This window comes from Porites lutea, chromosome 1 (genome assembly GCF_958299795.1).
Source record: "Porites lutea chromosome 1, jaPorLute2.1, whole genome shotgun sequence".
Taxonomy (NCBI): domain Eukaryota; kingdom Metazoa; phylum Cnidaria; class Anthozoa; order Scleractinia; family Poritidae; genus Porites; species Porites lutea.
In genome coordinates, this window is record NC_133201.1 from 43,101,542 (window position 1) to 43,126,249 (window position 24,708).

The window sequence follows — 24,708 nt, forward strand, 5'->3', positions numbered from 1 at the left end:
GAGTTTTGATATGTTCCCGCATCAAAATAATATGCAGATAAGAAAAAGTCTTCAGTACCAGATGAAAGCCACATTGCCTCGTTGCTGCCATCGATGAACGCACGGAAGCAGCCTTCAAGGTAGGTAAGATCAGAGCCAGTGGCGGCCATTGTCACCAAGAACACCGCTCCTGCAGAACTAGGGATGTGTGCCATCTTCAAGAACTCAAACGCCGATAAGGAAACATTTTCCCTTTTATAGAGCTTCAGTCTTGCTGTTGGTGGCAGTACAAGGTCGCCTAAAACAACAGGGTAATTTTCCACTCCACGAATGATGTACCAGAATTGACGACGGCATGGATTCGTGGCAGTGACACGAAATGATTTGCCAAAAGGGATTCGGAAGGTGTTGTACATTCCACCTCCTTTGGCGCTGTGCCCAAACCATTTGGTTCCCCAAGGAACATTTGATAGGTCATCAGTCTCTCTAAATCCTGTGGCATGAGCCGTGAAGAGTTGGAAATCTAAACTTGCTTTTTTTTCGTCGTCAATATAGAATCTCATCCTCATGCTTCGATTCCTACATTGTAAGCCCGCAAACCATTGCTCTGTGATCACACCAGGTTGGCCTGTATTATGCTCGTACAGTGTTTTCTCATCTTTAGGATGAAGGAAGCCGTTTTTTATGGCATAAGAGAACGATTTCATATTAGGCTCAACATGTACCAGCGACACTGCTTCTTGGAGGAATGCAATGATTACTATATGCGCCGCAATCATGATGCTGTTAGTGGCCGGCCGTCCCTGGAAAAAATATGTAAAACGTGCGTTTGTTTCTTTCATGTGGATACTCTGAGATCTATGACCCGGGAAATCGTAATTCACTTTTCCTTTCAACGGACCTGGGGCCCGTTTCTCGAAAGTCTCGGTAACTTTTCGGGCCCGAAATCAAATATTCAAATCGAAATATAAAGAATAAGAGCGCGGGTCCTGGTTAGCAAACTGCTTCATTTTGTTTCACTAACTGATAGTTTTATCATGCTAGATGCAAAACTTTTGAAACCTCGATCTTTAATATAAACGCAGACGGCTTACCGGGCCCGTTAATTATCGGGACTTTCGAGAAACGGGCCCCTGGGGCCCGTTTCTGGAAAGTCCCGTTAACTTTTCGGGCCCGAAATCCAATATTGAAATCGAGATATAAAGAATATGAGCGCAGGTCCTAGCTAGCAAACTGCTTCATTTTGTTTCACAAAGTGGTAGTTTTATCATGTTAGATGCAAAACTATTAAAACCTCGATCCTTAAATGTAAACGGGGACAGCGTACCGGGCCCGTTAATTATCGGGACTGTCGAGAAACGGGCCCCTGGCCCGCAGACTAACTCAATGAACGGCCCAGGACTACCTTTCAGGACCCTATCATTGACCAGTCCCCTGAGTCGATCGTTTGATACAGCTTTTTATATGATGATTACCGGAGAGGATTGAGGGTTCGAGGGCCACGGCTTGGCGGGCAGAGTGAGTACTTATCGATCATGACCATGCTCCCACAAAACCGTACAATTATGAGGGATGATATCCCGCATCATCCTGTATCATCACAGGTAGCCCCAGCTCGAAATATGAACATCGGTGAACATCGGAATTGTCGCGGAACATTCTAAATGTAAGGATTTGTATCGGGAAAAAACCTATCGTTTCTGTAACCTACGAAAATGAAAGGATTTCAATAAAAAACAGCTTACCTTACATAAAATGTGTGTTACATCTCTCTCCTGTGTGGTCCACGAACCGATTTATGGCCGTTTTATGGGTTGTACTGTAAGGGAGAAAAAACCGTTTACAGTACAACCCATAAAACGGCCATAAATCGGCCCACACGGGAGAGAGGTAACACACAGTTTTTGTAATGTAAACTGATTTTTTTTAATTGAAATCCTTTCATTTTCGTAGGTTACAGGAACGGTAGGTTTTTTCCCCATACAAATCCCTATACTTCGAATGTTACGCAACAATGCCGATACTCGCCGATGCTCATATTTCGAGCTTGGGCGACCTGTGATATCATATATATCCCGCTATCCCGCGTGGGAGATTGATACGGTTATCAAGTTATTATTATTAAGATCCCATAGTAGCTTTTGTGGCTAGTGGGATCAGATACATTGGAGCCGTTGCTGGAAAGCGAGCGGCGAAGTCGCGAGGAATTTTTCCGTCAAGTTGACTCGTCAATTTTTTTCTCGAAGTCCACGTGCGAAAAAGAAAAAACTGATATCCTGTGATTAGGCTCTCAAGAGTAAGCGAAGAGGAGACTAGTCTGCTACACAGTCGTTTATAGTATCGTCACGCAATGACACTAACTTTAACGGCTGCGTAGCGGACTAAGAGAAGGGTAGAAAGCAACAACAACAACAACATAAGCTTTATTTGCATGACTAAAATTATGTAGTTACAGTATTGCAAAAGCTTTAACATAAAAAAAAAACAAAAAAAAAAACAAACAAACAAATCATAACAATGATAATGAAATGCAATGATTACTATAGACAATCAAGTGTCATCAGCATGATTTGATAACAAATCATTACGTAAATCATTACATGATGAGACAAATTTCAACAAATGTGAATTTACGGAAAAATTCTGTGAATTCATTAATTTAATTATCAATTCTGTGTAAGATAGCTGATTAAAGTCGACAAAATTTTGTTAGATTTGATTGTAGAATTTCTCCCTTGGGATTGAGTATTTTGGACAATGGAAGAGAAAATGAAATTCGTCTTCAATTATACCAGAGTTACAAATAGGACACAATCTATCGTTGCGGGAAGTTTGATTATATCTTCCAGTTTCAATCATGAGTTTGTGGTTACTTATACGAATTTTCACTAAATCTTTCCTATTAGCAGAATTTCTTATTAAGTCTAGATAACTTGAAATTTTATAATCATTTTTAAATAAGCTGTAAAATTGTAGTTTCTTAGAATGATGGATTGTATGTTGCCAATATGCAATATATTTTTGTTTTATTATATCTATATAGTGTTTGATCTTAGCTTCACTTAAATTATTAGGATCAAAATCAGGGAGGTCATAATATTCAAATATTTTCATAAGATTAAAGCGCAGAGGTACTAGGGGAGGGGGGAGGGGACTAAAGAACAGGGAAATGGGGACACTACGATCACCGATTTCTAATCTCCGAGTGTTTACCTTTACCCTGCCATTCATGTTTTTCAATTCATTACTATACGCTCAAATATGAGTATGAATGCAATTCTGTGTTTAAATCACGGTATCTTGTTGATCAAATTTTCTCGTTTGACTGGTTTCTTTTAAAAATGACCGGTCGTGTGGTTGTTGAGGTCATGTTTCATTGCAGTGCCTCAACGCCACGTGAATCAAATACCCAGCTGTAAGACATTTAAAATCATTTTTGTTTGACTGCATGATTCCCCTGCTGTTTTTCCGAAATGAAAGTTCGTCGCGTGTACATGAAGATGTTGCATTGCAGTAATGTCACGTCACAATGTCATTTTTAACCTGTTACAAGGAGACAACGGTTTTTAAATTTCTTTTCTTTTCTACGTAGGCGTTAAAAACTTGTGCAATTACTTGTGACGCTTGAAAAGGCTTGATGTTTGTTGAAATAAACTCCTGTGTTTGTCAATATCAAGTTAACTACTTCGTAGGGGGCAACACAATTACTGGTGACCAAGTAGTTCCCATTATGGAAAACAAATAATAAGCTACGGAGACATATTACAAATTCAATGTGACAAGTAAGAGTCTCAATAAGGCCAGTAGCGCCAAACAGGCTTGCTATTTAGAAGCAGGAACAAAAGGTTGAACTAGGGCCTTCTGAGAACAATCCCACGGCCACAACGGGATTTGAGACTGGAATGAGCGACAGTAAAATCTAGTGCGCGGCCATACCGCCTTATCTCGTATGTTTTTCAATTTCTCTCATGTTTCTTGATCCTATCACCTGCTTCACGGTTAGGTTAAAATTAAAAACAATTGTCACTGTCGGTTTTTCACTAGAACAAAAAACTAACACTAACTGCTGTGCAGTTCTTCTTAATTTTTTTCGAGATTTAATTCTAAATTTAACTGGGTTCTCTTCCCGAGAAGAGTTGTATTTTAGTGAAAAATTAGCTGTCAAGTTATTGTTAAATACATTAGTGTAAGTTCACAGAAATGTCTTAAATATAAAACTCAGTATACAAACATGACAGTTACTCACGCCAGTGCGACCGTATAGGCAGTGCTGTTAAACCGTGTCTTGCTCTAATCAACTGTCCTGTTCCAAAACCATCACGGTGGTCATATCAGAGTTTACATGATTTTATACCTTCGTGGCCACCAGCAAATTAACGATTTATTTATATAAAAAGACGTATAGGGGTGATGTGTCCTAATCCCAACGGGTGCTCCCTTATATGGCCTATACGGGGATGTGCCGATGGACAGGGTATGGTTTTTGGCCTCTCTGCATGTCTTAAACAGGGTATATAATTTCGTGTGGTCAGTCCCTCCTCCCCGAAAAACTTTCACTCTACCCCAATTCACCGACCTCTTTAGACTCATGACTGATGTATCAGTCAAGTTATTTAACGTCAGTATATGATTAAAATAGATGTATTTTTTTAAAATTGCAGTTTGCCTTTCTTTCGTGTATATGATTGCCGTAGGAATTCATAAATGTTTTCTATAGAAGCTCTATACACCGTATTCACAAATGGCGGACACGCGGGAAAAAACTGGTGCCTAGTCATGAAAGCGAGGCGTTGGAGGATAAACAAAAATTTCAAATGAAGACTTTCAGTGAACTTCCAGAGTGTTTAGCACGGATTCCACCTAAAATAACTTTGTACGGACTTCTTTTTAAATACAGTTACGTGGGATGTCTTCTGCTTTTAATGTTTAGTAATGATTTGCTGTTTGCAATCAAAAGGGACGAGTATATCTGCAAGGAAACAGGATGATTTTGTAGGTTTCCGAAGCATCAGAAGCAGGACACGACAAGTGGGCGATGGCTTGAGAAAAGCGGCAAACATGTTGGCCCAGCTTCACACTGTAACCGAATACGAAAGCCAGATCACTACAATTCTGTAAAACAGAAATAAAAACAGATATTGGTGGCGAGAAAAAGAGAAATAAGCGACGGATATATGGCCACTGAAAACAGGTCAAGCTGAGAGCGGGTGAAAGATTCATTCACGAGGCTCATTCATTCATGTTAGTGACATCTTATACATATCTATGTATATATGTATGTCTGTATTTACAACTTCCTTTGGATCATATTAATTCCGTCGCTTTGGAGCGAATTGTTAGAGGTACGTTGGCAGAGCTTAGCAAAAATCTCATGATTTCGTTGTCATTGCGAAATAATTAAAAATAATTTTATCAAAATTAGAAGCTGTAGTGTGTGAATCTTATGGCTTGCTATTTGCCTGGTCTCCTTTAGGGCATTATCTCAGAGAGCTCTTGGTAAAAAAAAGTGGTATAAAGCTTACATTTTACTAGGTTAAACTTTTAAGGCAATGTTTGTGTCAGGACTGAACATGGCAAGCTTCTGTTTCGAATAATTAAATTCGAGTCTGGATCCGTTTAAGAAGACCATCATTTTATTTATTTATGTATTCTTCAACTTTAAAATATAATGGAACATAAAGTTAAAACTCTTAACAGCCAACGATAAGAAATACGAAATTACTCGCTGAAATGATGTGTCTGGCTTACCGAGTCTGCCGAGTAACAAGTTGAAATTTTGAGCGTACTCCACTCGATCGCTCCTGCATTTATAATAAAAAAAATAGTTATAATTGATGTCCTTCGTTGATAAAGACCAGAGAATAACGTCCTGGCAAACAAAAATCAAACATAACTTCATCGAAACCTCAGTCACCTCTTCTTTCCTGTCTTCCTTTTTTCCATCTCGACTTGAACTGTTTTGTTCAACGGCAGACGTCTCTTGCGTTAACAAGTAGGCCATGTATCTGTCGCTTATTTCTTTTTTCTTGCCACCAAGATTTGTTTATATTTCTGTTTCACCGAATTACAGTGAGCTGGCTTTCGTACTCGGTTTCAATGTGAAGTTTGGGCCAACATGTTTGCCGCTTTTCTCCAGTCATCGTCCACCTGTCGAGCTTCTGATGCTTCGGAAACCGACTCGAAAACCTACAAAATCATCCTGTTTCCTTGCAGATATACGCGTCCCTTTTGATTGCAAACAGCACGTCATTACTAAACATTAAAAGCAGAAGACATCCCACGTAACTGTATTTAAAAAGAAGTCCGTACAAAGTTATTTTAGGTGGAATCCGTGCTAAACACTCTGGAAGTTCACTGAAAGTCTTCATTTGAAATTTTTGTTTATCCTCCAACGCCTCGCTTTCATGACTAGGCACCAGTTTTTTCCCGCGTGTCCGCCATTTGTGAATACGGTGTATAGGAAAGTTAAAGAAACTAATGTTTCACGGCCTTAGGCGTCTTTTCACCTGCTAATGTCCGGTTAAATTTTAATCTTCCAATTGAAGTAATATTCAGAGTGAACGTATGGATTGTGGAGGTAGTCGCCGTCGCCGTACGTTGTTTGAGCAATCTTTGACAGTTCTACCTAAAATCACTTTAGAAGTGTGGGCTTTCCCTCCGAAAACTAAAGAGCGAGAGGAAACTACCACATATAAAATCCTTTCGGTTTAACGTGTCTTAAAGTTTTAAGCACAATCTTAAAACAATCTTAAAAATTCTTCTAAAATGGATTTTGTGACCTTGGAAATCTGGTTGTCCCTGAATATTAGAACTACCTTATTATAGTCAATTAACGCTCCATGAAATTAACGCGAATCGTTAAAATTCGCGTTAATTTAAGTCGCGTTAATTTTGTTGACCGTTAATTTCCGCGACGTTAATTAAGTGCAGCGTTAATTTCCGCGCTCTTAATTTCCAGTATTTTAACCCCAATTTTGGAACCTGTCCAGACATTCTTGACAGCTAAAAAACATTAACTACAAGGAACTACAAGCTTTCTTTCCATTTACCCTTTATTTTTCATCTTTCACAAAAGCTAAGGCGAAGGCCCGGGGGCGAAGGTTTACAATATTTCGAGTTCATCTTCATCGTTGTCGCTGTCAGGAGTGCTGTCAAAATCTTCTCCATTGATTTCGGCCACCAACTGTGTCTTAATCGCGTTAATTTTTCTTTATTATGAAATTCTACCTTCTCTTTCGCGTTAATTTTCTTTATTCGAAACTCGTTTTCCATGAAATTCGCGTTAATTTCTAATACCTTCATTTCATGGAGCGTTAATTTCCTATAATAAGGTAACCGAGGAGCAAGAGGAACTCGGCCCTTACTCAGTTATAAAAACCTTTTAGTGCCTATGAGTCATCACAAGATAACTATTTATTTCAGTGTCAAATCACGGTACATGATGAAGTTATAAATGAAAATCGTATATGTGAACTGCGGAGTGAAAAATTTGTCACAGCCGATATTTCAGTGTTATCTTTAGAACGGAACTCAGTTTTATCAGAATGAACATTTCAGCATTTCGAATATGATTTCTAAACCATGACTTTAAAATCGCAGAAAAACCCTGCAAAGATATATATATTATTCACTGGCTGGGAGGTCACCCAAAGCTTACACACAGATACCCAGAAAGACGTATTCATGCGACAACCAATAACTTTCCGAGAAGCTGAGAATCTTCGCTCGCCTGACTCAAAGTATCCCAGGGTGGTGACGCCCTCACCCGCATGCAACAGCAATTAGATACCATAGTGTCTACAATGTTTAATAACTAAAGGACTCTCCAAGCCGGAAGCTACAGTCTCCACCTACCAGTTCTCGCCCCAGCACACTACGGCCCTAGACAACAAAGTAACTCACCTTGAAGGAAAGATCGATCAACTAAAGAAAATGGTTGGAAATCGTCCACAAGAATATACAGGGCCTAAAATTCCTGCTTTCCAACCAATCGCCACACAATCGGCAGATGAAGAACTGAGGTACTTACAAAAACAAGTTTGTCAGTTAAGGGACATAAATTGAGAAGAACATTTTAATGCTATTGCAGCCTATCAGCCTTCTACAAGAGGACATAACTGCTTTAAAAGCGAATCAGAAGAACTGCAGCCCCTTAAAGAAGAAATCAGAATTCTAAAACTTGCCCAGCATGGTCCGCAACAACAACAACCACAGCAATTCCAGAACGCTAGAATTACGGTAGCCAAGACGCCTTTCAAGAAAGAATGATGAATGAAATACGTCGAGTAAAAGCTCGCATAGACAGGTTCATGAAAGTCCATGCAAATAGCCTGCAGTGCAGGCGTTTTCTCTGAGCGCTCAATTTGCTCGCGAAAGCGACATGTTGAAACTTCCCGAAGAGACAAGAACAACCGAGAGTGCGGACCCGGGAGGGGCGCCCGGTTTGTGACATCTGTGGTCGAGTGGGTCACGTGAGACAGAACTGTTATGCTAGAATTAACCGACGAAATCAATATCAAATCCTCAAAACACTCAGTCACGCCCACAGTCAGGCCCAAGAATTGCTGCTTTAGAAGCCGAAGGTACCGCAGAACCATCCTCGGAGACCCAGGGGCAGTCAGTGGAGCCGGGAGAAAAGACGCGACGAAAGGATAGCGCTATCCAACGTTTTAACAACCGGGGCCAGGAATACAGCCCTGTGGCAAGACAAAATGACGTAAGCAAGCTTCCCCATTATTATAGTGCTTTCATGCACAGGTGCAAGAAGACCAGTCGCTTCTTTCTCAAATTCCTCATCATCCTTTTGCTGATGTCACCCCATGGACATGTCAACTCACAAATCAAGCGAGAGTCAGCAACCGTCTTACTCGAAGAAAGCAAATTAGTCAGTGATCCTGAGTTTACCACGTCAATTCTTTCACCTGAACATTTTGAAAGTAAGTCACCCAGTCGCGTCCAAGCAAATTACCACCTTCGTCTACAGTTCTTATTTCTTCTCATTCCAGTTCGCCTGAAAGACTCCAGCATCATCATAGGACAATCCCTCAAACTATCAGAAAAAGCAACTGCAATTTATGAACATCAAGAACAAAGGAACATTCCACACCCAGATCCGTGATAGCCAATACTACAAATATCAAGACGAAATAACCACCAGTAGAGAACAGAGTTAATCAGATAATTACCCGTTTACAATTTTACCTTCTGAATAATGTGTATAAGTCCCCCGCACGAATCTACCACTAGTTATTTCCATTAGTTATCCAGATCGAAGCAAAGCACTAAACAGTCCATCGCAAATATTTGCCACCCATTTTATTTCAATACCATTGCTCCATAAGCTTCCATAAGTAGGATTTTCCCACCGGTTTTCTTGGGTTTTCGAAAGCCAGGAGGCTTTCAATTAAAGGAGGGGAGTGTCACAGCCGATATTTCAGTGTTATCTTTAGAACGGAACTCAGTTTTATCAGAATGAACATTTCAGCATTTCGAATATGATTTCCAAGCGATGACTTTAAAATCGCAGAAAAACCCTGCAAAGATAAATGGTTATTCAGCCGTGTTAAAATTTGTTTTACTTATAGATTCATGAGCAGTGAGAAGTTCCGATCGAAAGCTGCTTAAACATTTCTTTCTTGAAGTGTTTCCGTCCCTAACGAACTTAGTGTGAACACAAACTAGAATCAGGATATTAGTAATATTTAGCACAATAATCTAGAGCAATTAAAGTGTTCTCACCTGCTTTATTTACCATCCTTTGTACGAGCTCGTTTTTAACTAGGAGGATGTTAGTCGTTTATTCTGCTGTGAGTGTAATTTTACATGAAAGACTTGCCGAAAATAATATTGATTTGAACAGTATTAGCATAGCCTGCGTGCTTTGCTCTACGGACGAGTTACTAACGACCCCGTACCTCTGGCAATGTTTGTGACGTTGACCACGCAACCCAGCGAAGTGTTCTACCGAGCTTTAGTCCCATTCTGTCCTTCAGTTTTTTGAATCGTTCTGTCTATTATCCTTCTATTTACCCAGCGCAACGCAGCGCATTTTGTGAGAATCAAAGACAAGGAACAACCTTTAAACCTAACGTCACAAATTAAATGAAGGATGATCAACGCAGTTATATACGCAACTTTTGCAGTTGCGAAAAGAAAGCCTGAAAAAAATTTTAAAAAAAAATTACTGGATTCGAACCCTTGATCTCTGCGTAGCGATACCGGTGCAGCACTCTACCAATGAATTTTGTTTTTCAGGCTTTCTTTTCGCAAGTGCAAAAGTTGCGTATATATATAACTGCGATGATCAGCATCCTTCATTTAATAAATCACGACACAGTTACAGCTTGCTTTCACTGATTCACAGTTACAGCTTGCTTTCACTGATTCCTTCTTTTCGCAAGTGCAAAAGTTGCGTATATATATAACTGCGATGATCAGCATCCTTCATTTAATAAATCACGACACAGTTACAGCTTGCTTTCACTGATTCCTTCTGCTTTCAGTTCGAGTTACACACTGAGGCGAGTGTAGTTTCGTTCTTCTTTCTCCCTATCATCTCTCTTTACCTTGTCTTGATTTTCTTACTATTGAGAGTGCTTTTTTCATTTACTTTCTTTTGCTTAATGCATTTCCTTAATGCTAATGCCATTAAAGATTCACTTAAAAGTCTTATCAATATATGATTGACGTCGTTGTTCTTTTCTATATGTCTTCAGTCAGTCTGAGCCGTGACAACTAAGTAAAAGAGGGAATTAAAATAAAAACTATGGTAAAGTAAAGTTCAGAGAAATGAAACTCACATCTTTGCATTTTGATGTCACTTTTAAAGTTTCTCAGGAAAGGGTAACTCATTTAAACATATGGAAACAAGATAAACAGGAAGGACAAGGTTAGCTACTTTGTCTCAGCTCTCTACGAACAGTGTTTCCTTCGATCTTTACTAAGGTCCTTTTTAAAACAGTTTAAGATGACTAAAAAGCGAACACTAACATTTACATTTCAATAGCTATTGAAATGTAAATGTTTTAATGGCTATTTTATCAATTAAAATGACTTTTTTTAAAAAATAAACATACTCTTTTCAGGGAGGAGAAGGAGCTAAGATTGTGGACAAGACGACGACACGACGGTAAATAAACTGAAAACCTAATACAAACTTTTCAAGGCACTAAAGAAAAACTGGATCAATTTAGGATTCTGGGAAACTGCCCACCTACCCCTCCCCTAAGTTAACGCGAACACTTACTTCTCACGTAGGGCAAAATGATGGCTTAGGGGAGGGGTAGGTGGGCAGTTTCCGGGAAACCTAAATTGATCCGAAAAATTTGGTCCCAATCTGATTGTAAAAATTCGCGCAAAGCAAAACCCAAAAAAAAACCAAGATATTCCAGCATAGGAATCGCCGTTTTTATTACAGTTTTTTTTTACCTTATTCCCCTCTACAAAAACCACCCTGGGTGGAAAACTTGTGTATGAACATAAAATAGTAAATTTGACACGGTGGGAGAACGACTCGACAACAAGTTTTCCTCGCGAGGTTGTCCTCTTTCTTAGAAATTTTGGAAAATGCTGTTCCATTCGCTTCTGGAAGTTGCCGAAAATTTTTGAGCGCCTCTGGTTTTCACCGGAACACCAAGGCGAGCTGCAATATCTAAAATGGTATCGATGGACATTAGATGAAGCTAGGGTGTCAGGGGCTCCTGAGGGTGTTCCTAAAACGAAGACCCAAAAACGAAGACCTAAGACCTAAGACCTAAGACCTAAGACCCCGTGGACTAAAACGAAGACCCTTGGACTAAAACGAAGACCCCCTGGACTAAAACGAAGACCCCCTGAACTAAAACGAAGGCCCCTTGGACTAAAACGAAGACTCCTAGGACTAAAACGAAGACCATTTGGACTAAACCAAGACCCCCTGGACTAAACCGAAGACCCATTGTGAATTTTAAACTCTTGCGAAAGACAACACTCGCTTCGGTAATTTGTACGGCGATTTGGGAATGTTGTGGAATTTTCTCTGCGCTATTTAATTGTGATAGTGAAGTCTATCACTTACCTTTTCTTCAAAAGGTGTTTCCGTGTGTCTCTTTGCAGGTTTCTTTGAACTTGTTTCGAGTGTTAAATTACTTTGGATTTACGGCGATGATGACGTCAGTTTTTTTATAAAAAAATTTTTTCATTAGGTCATTCGTTGCCTTGTGGTAACGTCTTTAGATACGATGTAACTGTGCCGGGATCGAATCTTGCAGAACCGATGTATTTTTTTCTTTTCTTTTTTTTCTTTTTTTTCACTACAGTTATCATTGTAACAACTGTTTGAGCCGTAAAAGATGAGTCATTTTTGTAAAATAGAGGTCAGAATAAAGTAACAGGGATATAAATATAACCCGGCATATCTACAAATGAACCTTGCTTAGAAACCCGAAATGTACACCTTTACCTTTACTCGAGTGATGTTCTGGATCGACAGCTTTTTTTTGTTGATGAGGTAAAAGGTAATAAAAGGAGCGCGAGGTTCCCCTCTCCTTGAATTCATCAATGTTAAATGTCTCGTTATTCTTTCCTCCCTACGCCGGTTATTTTGTTTTGTAAATGAATTGATCGATATTTTAGAACGCTAGAGCACCCGGTCGATCGAAGAAAAATAAAATTAAATAGCGCAGAGGAAATTCCACAACACTCCTAAATCGCCGTAAGAGCTTAATCTACAGGGGTCTTCGTTTTAGTCCAGAGGCCGAGGGTCTTCGTTTTAGTCCATGGGGTCTTCGTTTTAGTCCAAGGGGTCTTCGTTTTAGTCCATGGGGTCTTCGTTTTAGTCCAGGGGTTCTTCGTTTTAGTCCAGAGGGTCTTCGTTTTAGTCCATGGGGCTTCGTTTTAGTCCAAGGGTCTTCTTCTTAGTGCACGGGGTCTTAGGTCTTGTAGCCTGCGAACAGCAAACGCATTTCTAGTCGGAGGGAGAGAAGCGACGACCGGAAATGCGTCTGCTGTTCGCAGGCTATGGCTCTTGGGTCTTCGTTTTAGAAACACCCGGTGACGTTTACATGACCTAGTATTTGAAAATCCAAAATGGCGGCGTTTGGTGTCTGGGAAGTAAAGTTCCCTTCTTCCCGTGCTGTGTATGAGGAAGACGATGAAGAAGACAACGACGGATCTTCCGCGCTAGAAGAATATTCAAAGAATTTATCTTTTCTCTCGGCGGCTACAAAGAACTCTCAGAAGCCCATTGTAAGCGAGTGCCCTTTGCTCATTGTTGGTCTCGGAGAAGTAGCGACAACATTTTTAGAAGCACATTTCTTATCCACGGGTAGTAAAATAGTCGCTTGCATTACCACCGAAGAGGAAAACGGCATCGACTTTGAAAAGCTCTCTTCTACGTCGAAATCAACCGAATCTGTTTGTCTGTATCAGTTAACCACAAGTGATCAAGATAATTCAATCATTTGCCAGTGCAGTACGCCTGTACCTGAAGAGAAAGCATTCCATTGGACAGAAAAGGTAAGAGAAGCCCGAAAAGAACATTCACCATCTGCCTGGGGAAGGAGGGGTGTGGTCAGTATTGTACTAGGATAAATTTGGGGTGCATCTGTAGCCTTATTGGCCGGAGGGGGGCAATGGGGTTGGGGGTTGGGAACTACCAGGACGTAACATGTCGATAATTCCGATAGTCGATAAAAATCGATTGTTGTCGATAAAAGTCGATACTATAAATTAATCGACAAATATCGGAAATCAATAAAAGTCGATCACAAAATTTCTTGTGATTATCGATTTTGATCGACTTTTGGTGATAGAGTTCGATTTCAATCAACTTTCCAGGGCTGTGCTGATAAGGCATGATTCAAAACTTTATAAAATGATCCCTTGAAAAATCCCATGGTGAATTTAAGAGTAGAAACAATGTAATGCAGACCTCTAAACCCCAAAAGACCAAAAACCTGGAGATCAAAGTCAAAAAGCTGGAGATTTGGGGAAAAACCTGGAGATTTATTGATGATGTCAAAAAGAACTAAAACCAGGTGTAGGGAACACATAAAAACGAAAATGGATCGCTGAGAATACGTTTAACAGGATATGAACCTTCTCATTCTGTTTTGAACTTTGTCTTGAATATTCATCCTTTTGTGCCATTTTGACACTGTGGGCGAAATGTATCTAAATGCAACAAACTGGTAATAATAACCTTATTTGGCATTTGTCTTCTAAATATGGTTTTGAGGTCCATACCTTGTCAACAAGATGATCAAATATGACAAATATCCCTCAGAACTGTGGATTTCTACAAAACTGACGCCTGAAAATCAATTTTACAAGGCAAAAAAAAACATGTTCAAAAAGTGTATTCCATCAGCTTGTGAATCTGTTTACCGTGAGATTTTTGTGCCTCATCATGAGACCATGAGATTGTCCTCAAAACCGTGAGACTTGAGAGGTCTGGTAATGACTGGCAGCCAGTCAGGGAATATTAAAATTTAAAACAACAAACATTCATTTACTTTTTTATCTGTTTGGTAAATAAAGAATAGGCCATTTTACAGTTATGGATGGAAGCGAGGCTGAGGGTGGCCTTGTTTTGATACAAACCTTCTTTGCTTTGTTATGGAAATTGTTCTTGAAAATACTAGTTAGCATAAGAGTAACTTGATTTACATAATAAAGCAGGAAGGTTTGTAGCAAAACAAGGTCACCCTCAGCCTCGCTTCCATCCATAACTGTAAAATGGCCTATTATGGAGCATCTGACTGGTGCGCGGAAGGTTAAGGTTCAATTCCTGTTGGGGACTCAGATTTTTTCTTTGTCCTATGCTTGTGACATGATGATCACATCTTATATTATGTTATATATTTTACTTATTTATCTAATAATGGCTCAGTCAATTCCAAGCATGCCCATCCCCTCCCGGGGCATTTGTCATTTTGTTTTGGAAAAGCTGCAAATGCCCTGCGGTGGGGCCAGGTGTTCATACAAAAACCCCTCGGTGGGGCTTAAAAATAGGGTGCAAATGCCCCACCCCAGGGCCCGGTTCCTTGAAAGCTGATTAAGTTTAACCCAGGATTAAGCCAAATTTTAAGCAAGGTTTTCTTGTCTAAAAACATGTAACTCTAGCTTTCGAAAATACTGTTGAGTCTTTACTCTGTGATACAGTAATGATTAAACAAATATTGTTACTCTAAGGAGTACGTCGGAAGGTAAATACAAAAAGGGCAACAAAATTTTAATCCTGGATTAGCGCTAATCGGCCTTTCAGGAACTGGGCCCAGGACAACACCAAAATTGCATTTTCCATTAAATAAGCTGCAAATACCATATTTATGGGAAGTTTGTAATAATCTGATCAAACTCGCGCGTGAACCACCCTACTCAAATTGCTCCTAGCTGCCAGTTATAATTATTGCAAAAAAGATCACATTGATCTGATTAATCTCAGTGAGAAAACTATAAATTAGAATTTAAATAATACCTTTCTTATTTTGAAGATTTTTAATATAGTGAATGATTAACAAACAACTGATGCACTTTACATGAGTATTTTCTCGTCAGGATGGAACCGTTGATTTGTCACATTCATTGTACCATACACGAAGTTTGTGGAGAGATGTGAAATAAAGACTATAAAGTTTTTGTTAGACTAGACCAGAGTCTAGTTCACTAGTCTAGCACTAGTTTGGTGCCTTTTGGAATGGTTCTTCCCCTTTGCTTGCTCTAAGAAAATGGCTTTTTTGGCAAGAATTCACGTGCTTAATTTACATCAAATATATCCATTTTGCAGTTAATTCAAAACCTCAAGCCTTCCCGTGTTGTGATCCTAACATCAGCTCCAGTCTGTGAATACCACACCAGAGATCCTGGGAATATTACATCTGATTTTGTTAAAGTTTTAAAAACAAAAGCTTGGCAAGAAAGGTTTTCACAGAAGGAATGTTCTTATCTGGAAACACCAAACATTATCAAGGGACAGGCAGCATCAGGTCAGATATTTTTTTTTAATTGTGGGAAAGACTTTGCAGGAGCCCCAGGGGGTGGCACTAAAGGAATTTTGGGGTGTGGATGTGTGGCTGGGACCCCAGAACCCTCAGCCTGTACCTGACCTCGCTCAGCTCAACTTTGCTATATATCCTATACTAGACCAAACTTCCAAAGTCCCTAGTACCTATCCTAGAGCCACTATTCTCTAAAACTACCGATGCCAACACTTTCTTTGGTATTAAACTGAGTTGTAGTTAAATTCTAATTAGCTGATTTCACTTTTTTTTAGTGTCAATTCCCGGTTTCCCTAGTCTAGACTAAAATCTTCTATCAGTTGATCATTTTCCTGGAAAATGATACCCTATTCTAGACCCAAACTCTGTTTTCTATAACCTATCGCAGACTTGACTGCTTGAAAACCATACCCTTCACATACCTATATAGCCCACATAAATTATGGCAGGAGCTTAATTGGTCCTTTGAACTGTGAAATGAAGAAGATGTCACAAGCAGAATTTTGTGGTCTGTTTTTGCCATTCGCGTCTTGGTGGTGCAAAGATTCTTGTTGTAGGATTAATGTAAATTCTAGCAGTTACCAGTATTGTTGTACCATTATAAAGAAGTCAAATCAATGTTACAAATGGCCCTTCAAGAGAAAAAAAACACTGGTGCAACGTTTATTAGATTTTATCTTGGTTCTATGGAAATAGTAATATGTTTGCGTAAGAGCAATCACCTTGTTGTGCAACTAATGTATATGATTTTGTCAAGAATTTGGTCAAATTTAAGAGCTCACTGAAATGATGTGTCTTTATACCACATTGAGAACACTACACATTTTGTTCTAGTTTTGCAGTACTGTCAGATTCACAGTGTGGCAGCAGCTCTGTTTGTTTGTTATACTGAGTCTTCACATCTAGATTCAAGGTCTGTGGAAGCTTTTAAGTTTCTTCTCAAGATGTCTCCTCTGAATTCTCTCCCTCAGGTAAAATAGAAATTTATGTGAAATTGTTATAATTCAGAGCACAAAGGTTAACTCCAGTTATTAGTTAAGTTGTAGTTGTAGGGGACGAATCTTGGTTTGAATCCTGGCTGAGTTAAACTTAAAAGTTTTAATTCAGCCTGGCCAAACCAAACACCATACTCTACTCTAGATGGTGGCATAAATATTGGGTGAAAATTTAATTCTGTAACCTTTTCACCATGCAGTAGCTGTTTCTTAAAAGAGACTATAACTTGGGTTGCCATGTTATTTGGCTTGATAGACCAGTTTCATCCATAAGTAGAATCTGTTCATTTGACAGTTGCTGTTAGCCTAAATTTCAGACGTCCTTTCGAGTGGCATACTGCCGAAAGTAGGATGCGACTCAAAAGTTTGCCCTAAATGTGATGATAAATGACCTTGTGTGTTGAAGGGTTATAAGCCACTGGCATCCAAGAATGCAAATTTTAGTGTTCTTAAAGTCCAGGGAACACAGTTTCTAGTCATTGGTACAACCTTAAGGTAATAGAGACATTGGAGTGGCGCACAGCAATCCAGTCAAATCAAAGTTACAGGGCTCTTGAGTAGTTAGGTGGGATACCTCAAACTATCAACCAATAAATATCTAGAAAGTTTTTTATGACATTGGGCCATAAGGAACTTACTGGCTCTTTGATTGGTCAGTGTTAGAAGTGTCTCTTTTATTTTACTCCCTCCTCCTAAATGAAGCTTTCTCTACAGATGACCAGCAGAAGGGAAAAATGACAAAAAACTTAAGCCTTAACGACAGCTTTCATATTTGGATGTTTTCTATTATAGATGACTTGCTCTGATCTTAGAATATTTTTTTCTGTTTGCAGGCTTCCTGTGAGGAAGTGAGGAAAGTTCTGAAGTCATTACGTTCTGGGAAATTAATAGAATTGAACATGTACATGTAGATCAGTTGTAATCACCGCTGGTGGTACTTTACAACAAGATAACATCAAGCAGTGAACGTTTACCATTTCAGCCTCATGTCGACATACAGATTCTCAATACAGTTTGTTTTTTGACAGGTGGTTTTGGTTAACCCTTTAAGCCCTAAGAGTGATCAGCATCAATTTTCTCCTTCTAATATCAATGCTTTGTAAAACAGTGTGGTCATGAGAATTAAGGACATGATCACCCAAGATGAATATAACTGATACTTCAACAAATTCTCCCCACTACTTCTATTGAAAATGTGTAGGGGTGACACACGAGAATTTGAATTTTGATGTTAGGGTTTAAAGGGTTAAGAAAACTTGGACTGAAAGAAGTTCACCCCTGTGATTTATCACAGGGTTTGCGTTTAAAAATGAAACGGGGGGGGGGAGGAGGGTACTTTAGGAATTTCTGGGTGGGGATGTGCCGCTGGGACCCTGGAACCCTTAACCTATACCAGAGCTAGTTCAGCTAAATTTTGCTACCCTATACTAGAGTAAACTCTCCAAATCCCCCCTATCCTTAAACTCCCCAAATCCCCCCTATCCTAGAGTAGCTGTTTCCCTAGTCTAGATAAAATCTTCAACCAACTGATCAGTTTCCTTAAAATTGATATCCTATTCTAGACCCAGCGCTCTGATTTATATACCCTATCCTAGAGTAAACTGCTTGAAAAACCATACCCTTCACAGCGGCACATACCTATATAGCCCATATATGGCAGTACCCCCCCGGATGAAAACCCATCAACACCGTAACTGAACATGTACACTCGCTTATAAAAGGGAATTTTAAAAGATGCCACGACGGCGACGGCAACGAGAACGTCAAAAAGGTTGAATAGGTAAAACAACAACTTTGCACGTGCATCACTCTTTCTTGTACATTTCTTTGCCGTCACTGCAAGACTACGACGTAAAAAATCTTAATTTCACGTTTTGTAGAGGACGTAAACAAGCGATGACAAAATTTTCTCTCCCTTTCTGAACTTGGATATGGTTGTTAGGAATTCAGCTCCAGAAGAGTTCGTTTGCATTTGACAAAGTAAGCGAGTTGAAATAATCACGATAGAGTTTAAAAACACTCGAATTCACTTAATTTCAAGCGACGTTTTCGTGGCCGTCAGCGTCGTCGTATCTTGTCTGTAAAGAACACAGTTGAGTAGCGAGTGGAAGCAATCAAACAACAGCATTGAGACCAACGCCCATAACAACAACTTGTCTTCTTTGACTGGGGTAGTACCAACCGTAGGAATAGCCGAGTAGGACCGGAGACAGACTGGAGCAGGAGTTCATTTATAAGTCCATGTGACGGCGGTTTCATTGAAAGCACTAAATTAAGACAAGCTTCAGACTAGGATTGAATCCGTTCGCCAAAGGCTTCCTTTACAGACTGGGTATCTGGCGGAATTGTTTTTGCGTGCGCGTGAGAGCTGAAGGCGCGCGAAAATCGTAAAGCGTCTCCCCGTCTCCTCGCCATTTTGTACGCGGCTTAGCCTGCATGACGGGCGCTTTATGAGCCAAGCGAGGCAAACGCGGCTTTTGCGCTAAGCGCGAGACAATGGGAGGGGAAAAAAAAAATAAAGTACCTGATAGTGTTCACAGCGTTATCTTTTCTCATCCCATCGTCTCGCTCTCCTTGCTCGTCTCTTGCTTCGCGCAAAAAGCCGCGTTTGCCTCGCTTGGCTCATAAAGCGCCCGTCGTGCAGGCTGTGCCCGGCTTGGCCCGGTCACCAGGGCACCGTCTATTACGTTGACATAGCCTGCATAGCAGGTGTCATTGAGCAAAGTGCTAAGCCGGTAATATGGTGCTAAATGAATAAAAATAATAATCACAGATTATAAAATAAAGCGCAGACTCCTTTAAGTTTGTCTCAGAAACCAGGGGCAGAAAACAACATAAAGATATCTCTTTGTGAGTTAGGAAGACTGTGTTTCGATTTTTCCGTAGTAGAGTGCTCGATACCTTAAAGTAGAGCGTGATATATAAATGTTGGAAATAGGAAAAAAACTACACTTTCATCCCGACAAGCCTGTGAGTTATGTACACTTAAATGGCAGTTTATGGGCATTTTTACTGTTATATCGAACACATGGTAAAATCCGTTACAAATCCTTATAATTTGGGTTCGAGGAGTCTGGGTCTGAGCCTGGGAAGCCTTTGGGCTAAATCGGTGCCACATGGTTTTTCCATGAAAATGAGTTAAGAGGCTTGCGTTTAAACATGGTAAATTTGGGTTACAGGCAAAATGACTGTCATTCTCGATTTTTTATTCCCAGTATTTGCCAGATACCCAACAGGAAAACACAATGAATCCCCGTTATGAACTCTGAGGGGCCCATAGAAAGTGTCCGTATTAAGCTTGTCATGATTTAAGTCAAACATACACCTTTTCCTTGGAAATATAATACTAAAGAAGTAAAACAGGCAGGAGCCCATGACTAAACAGGACATAGCACCGTCAAATTAAAACGTCTCTAGTCTGTCCACAAAGCCATCATTCTGCGGACCATGTTCATGCAAATGATCAAAAGTTAAGGTAAACGAGAAAAAAAAAACGCCGCCTTATTTTTCTCCTCTCCTCGTCCCCCGCTTCGCGCGAAATGCCCGTTTGACCCGCTTGGCTCATGACACATTGGCGAGGTTGACTTTCTACGAGAATCGGTTGGTTAGGCAATAAGCAAGTGTTCGTCGTCTGCATTAATGGATGTCCGTGTTAAGCAAATTGAATTTAGAGAAAATGTAAGCGCTTTCCCTAGGGACAAAGCAATATTATGAACTGTGGCTAAACCGCGAGCAGTATGTGTGATGTCACATGGTTTACACGTGAAAACAAGGCAAACAGCTTGCCTGAAAACGAGGTAAATTTGTGTGACAGAGAAATTTAATCCCAGTATACATCGAAGAAAACTAACAGTAGCAACCTGTTGTGCAGGCTATTTCTTGACCATGCAGAAAAAAAGCGGTGGTCAGCGCTTCTTGGTGGGAATATTCCAAAACGGAAAATGTACTCAAACTTCCTCTAACTCGAGGGCCAGAGGGACAAGTTATCTAATAGCGAGCTCCTTGCAGCTCGAAAGTGCACAGTTCTATTACCACTCAAAACATGACAGGTGAAATTCTTCATTAACTAAATAATTTAAAATTTATTCCTTGAAATTTACAGTGTTTGACAAAGCACTTCAATTCTCCTTCTCACCCCCAGAGCCACTCAAGCTGTCATGAGGTGTCCATAGGGACGAGAAGTTTCAACTCTGAGCTACAAGTCGTTTATTGCGGGCGGCAGCGCGCAATTTTTGATTAAAAAAATAATTATAATAATAACAGCGACTGTAAGGCTAGATTTACACCAGAGGACAATTTTCCGGGTTAAGAAATGTTTCCGAATTCGCAGGAATTTACCTAGACAGTGGCGGACCCGGGTGCCCGGGTCCCCCCTTATTTTTAGACCAAACTGAGGCCCGAAGGGCCAAAAAAAATTTGTTTGAGACCGGGCCCCCCCTTATCTCAGGGTCTGGATGACCGGTCCTCCCTCCTTATCTCAGGGTCTGGATGACCGGTCCTCCCTCCTTATCTCAGGGTCTGGATGACCGGTCCTCCCTCCTTATCTCAGGGTCTGGATGACCGGTCCTCCCTCCTTATCTCAGGGTCTGGATGACCGGTCCTCCCTCCTTATCTCAGGGTCTGGATGACCGGTCCTCCCTCCTTATCTCAGGGTCTGGATGACCAGTCCTCCCTCCTTATCTCAGGGTCTGGATGACCGGTCCTCCCTCCTTATCTCAGGGTCTGGATGACCAGTCCTCCCTCCTTATCTCAGGGTCTGGATGACCGGTCCTCCCTCCTTATCTCAGGGTCTGGATGACCGGTCCTCCCTCCTTATCTCAGGGTCTGGATGACCGGTCCTCCTTCCTTATCTCAGGGTCTGGATGACCGGTCCTCCCTCCTTATCTCAGGGTCTGGATGACCGGTCCTCCCTCCTTATCTCAGGGTCTGGATGACCGGTCCTCCCTCCTTATCTCAGGGTCTGGATGACCGGTCCTCCCTCCTTATCTCAGGGTCTGGATGACCGGTCCTCCCTCCTTATCTAAAGGTCTGGATCCGCCATTGCTAGGCTTGCCACAAGTCGACCTCACAAGTTTCTAAGCAAGCGGAGGTAGTCTAGAATTTACCTACATGAGTTAATCCGAGAAAATTCACTTGCTTGAGTACAAAAAAATGCACTTTTGGTTACGGTACGTATTCAAAATCTCCAGGCACGCGATCAAACCGGGACGTTTTATTTTGTATTCAAACATTTGAGTGTAAACGGCAAAAAGAATGCGGTATAAACTCCGCCAGTGTAAAAGTAGCCTACGATTTGACTGTGAGTACGAGATCAAGTACGAGTACGACGTTTAAATTTCAAGCCTGTTACGTCCTCGGAACTCTTCCTTTTCCCTGATGCTGACAGAGAGATAGCGAGGCTCAACTAAGGGATACACGTTGTGTGAAAAATGATATGATTACCTCCTTAGGCGCATGAGTTTGTTCTGAAAAGCGTGTCAGTAAAACGCTGACACAGCCGCCTGGTTAGCTCAGTTGGGAGAGCGCCCATCTGCTGAACGGGAGGTCGCGCGTTTAAACCACCGCAGACCAAAACTTAGGGTCTTTAAATAACTGAGAAGAAAGTGCTGCCTTTGCAATGACATCTGCAAACGGTTAGACTTTCTAGTCTTCTCGGATAAGGACGAAAAACCGTAGGTTCAGTCTCACAACACTTTCACTCTGGTTCTTAAAAGAAACAGACCCACACCCGACTTTTCAAAAAGAGTAGGGGACGTAGACCCCGGTGGTGTGGCCAACGTAACCTTTCCCGGGCCGGGTGGGTTACCTATAGGGAGAGATCTTAATATAGGGATAACCTCATGATCCTCCTTCAGGTGTCGTAATGTATACCTGTAAATAGTGTATGAATAAAAGTATGTTGACTCGGGCTCGGGCCCGACTGTTTTTTGTTTTATTTCCTCATATCCGTTATGGTTAACAATAGACCCTGACTCCTGCAATTTAGTAGGCGGACGGTCCTAGTTTCACATGACATTTTCAGAAAAAACCTCGTACTCGAACTCACTCTGTCACTCCTAGTCATATCTGGAGGTCGCTCACAAAACCGTGCTACAAATTACGTATCAACCAGACAAATTTTGCATAGACGCATGCAGAGGGTATACCCTCTGAAAATTTTCTTAAGTTAAGAAAATGGTATCTTCCATGGAACGTTAGACTTAGTACTAACCGAAAAAGGTATAAATTTTACATCAATGTTCATTAATTTTTACCCCTTAAACCCCAACCTCAATTTTTTGGCAGTGATAAGGAGTAATAAGGAGAAAATGTTTAAAGTTTTAAAGTCAGTAATATTTAATCTTACGTTATTATTATTTTCTTTCATTCTCATGACCTCTATGTTTGATACAGCAGTGAGGCCATGACAAAACGTATAGCAACAAGACGTGCCTCGGTGTAACCTGACTGCATGGTGGCAGTTATTTGCACAAGAGTTTCTGTTCGCGTTCGTCAAAACGCATCCTAATCTTGGTGTTCCTGTGGTTAACCCACAAATTTTTGAGGTGTTGGGAGCGATTGCCGATTAGCCGTCCCCACTAATTTTATCAGGGGCATCTCGGCCGGGAAACAGGAATCCTTTCGACTCGAGTGACGAAAGCAGATCCCTCAGCAATGATTACCTCTAGTTTTAAAAACATATCTCACTGTGCTGAATGGTATACCAACTAAGGACTGCTATTTTATGTTTAATGGGGTTGTAAATATGAAAAATTCTTATTATAAGAATCTTAATTCTTCTTCCAGACATCATGCGCTCAAGAGAAATCTTAACTTATGACTTTAAAAGTTTTATGTAAGTATATGAAACATGACTCACTAAGAGGTAAACTGGTTCATCAAAATTCATTTCAAGCATCCAAATATCCAAAGTACTCCTTGGCCTGTTTACACGATGCGATTTCTGGATCTGATCTGTACCTCACTTGATAGGAGCCGGCTTACTAATACTAACGCGGTACAATTTGTCGGCCCGATTTCACTCCCCCCCTAGAAAGGGTAGAAATGACGAAAATTGGGGAAAATCTATTTCACAACAAACCAGGCGAATCTTAAGTCTCATGAATCCACCTTACTTCGCTTACTATGGTATGTGTAAAATTCATTAGAGGCTACACCGAAATTTTGACGAAAGAGATCGCATTGTGTAAACTGGGCTTTCATGTCTGTGATCAACAGGCCACTTGTACTATGACTTCATTTTAAAACAGCTACCAGAATTCTTTAGGATTTTGTTTTCTTGTGCAAATTGCACATTTTTTCAATGAAATCTCACTAGTATTACTAAATTGAAATATAAAATGGAAACGAAAAGAACTCTGGTAGTTGAAATTAATGACGCCATGGTAAAAACTTAGTAAATCTCATAATAACAACTTAGTCAGCAACTAAGAGCTTTCCCTTCCATACAAAAATATTTGATTCACAGAGGAGCAAATTTGCCTCTAGGAAAGGCCACTGAGTATTTTACATACATCGCTTTCACGCAATAAAAAATACATTATAAAACTGTGTTGACCCTTCACCATTCGCCTTATATACGCGCATGGCACTAAAACTTTCACATATGGAGTAATATACATCTTAAACTCTAAAAAATCAAGTTCCACGCACACAACATGCTTAAATAAAGACAAAGGCCATAATGGTTAGTTTTCTAGTAGACTCCGCGCTAGCTCGGGGAGAAGCAGGGGGGGGGGGGGGGGGGGAGAGAGATA

The 24,708-nt window shown here is 40.5% G+C and overlaps 2 protein-coding genes across 2 annotated transcripts in view; one reads left to right on the forward strand and one right to left on the reverse strand.

Moving 5' to 3' along the window:
* Positions 1-765, reverse strand: part of LOC140938691 (uncharacterized) — a 1,177-nt gene extending 412 nt beyond the window's left edge. The window contains exon 1 of the mRNA XM_073388195.1: positions 1-765. This exon is cut by the window's left edge and continues 412 nt beyond it. Within this exon, the coding sequence (XP_073244296.1) occupies positions 1-758 (758 nt within the window). The 5' untranslated portion in view covers positions 759-765.
* A 12,266-nt stretch (positions 766-13,031) lies between these two features.
* Positions 13,032-18,221, forward strand: LOC140938701 (proteasome assembly chaperone 1-like). Its single transcript, XM_073388206.1, has 4 exons — positions 13,032-13,473; positions 15,746-15,944; positions 16,791-16,927; positions 17,785-18,221. The coding sequence occupies exons 1-4, from the start codon at positions 13,045-13,047 to the stop codon at positions 17,860-17,862; spliced, it is 843 nt and encodes a 280-aa protein (XP_073244307.1). The 5' UTR covers positions 13,032-13,044; the 3' UTR covers positions 17,863-18,221.
* Positions 18,222-24,708: the final 6,487 nt, after the last annotated feature.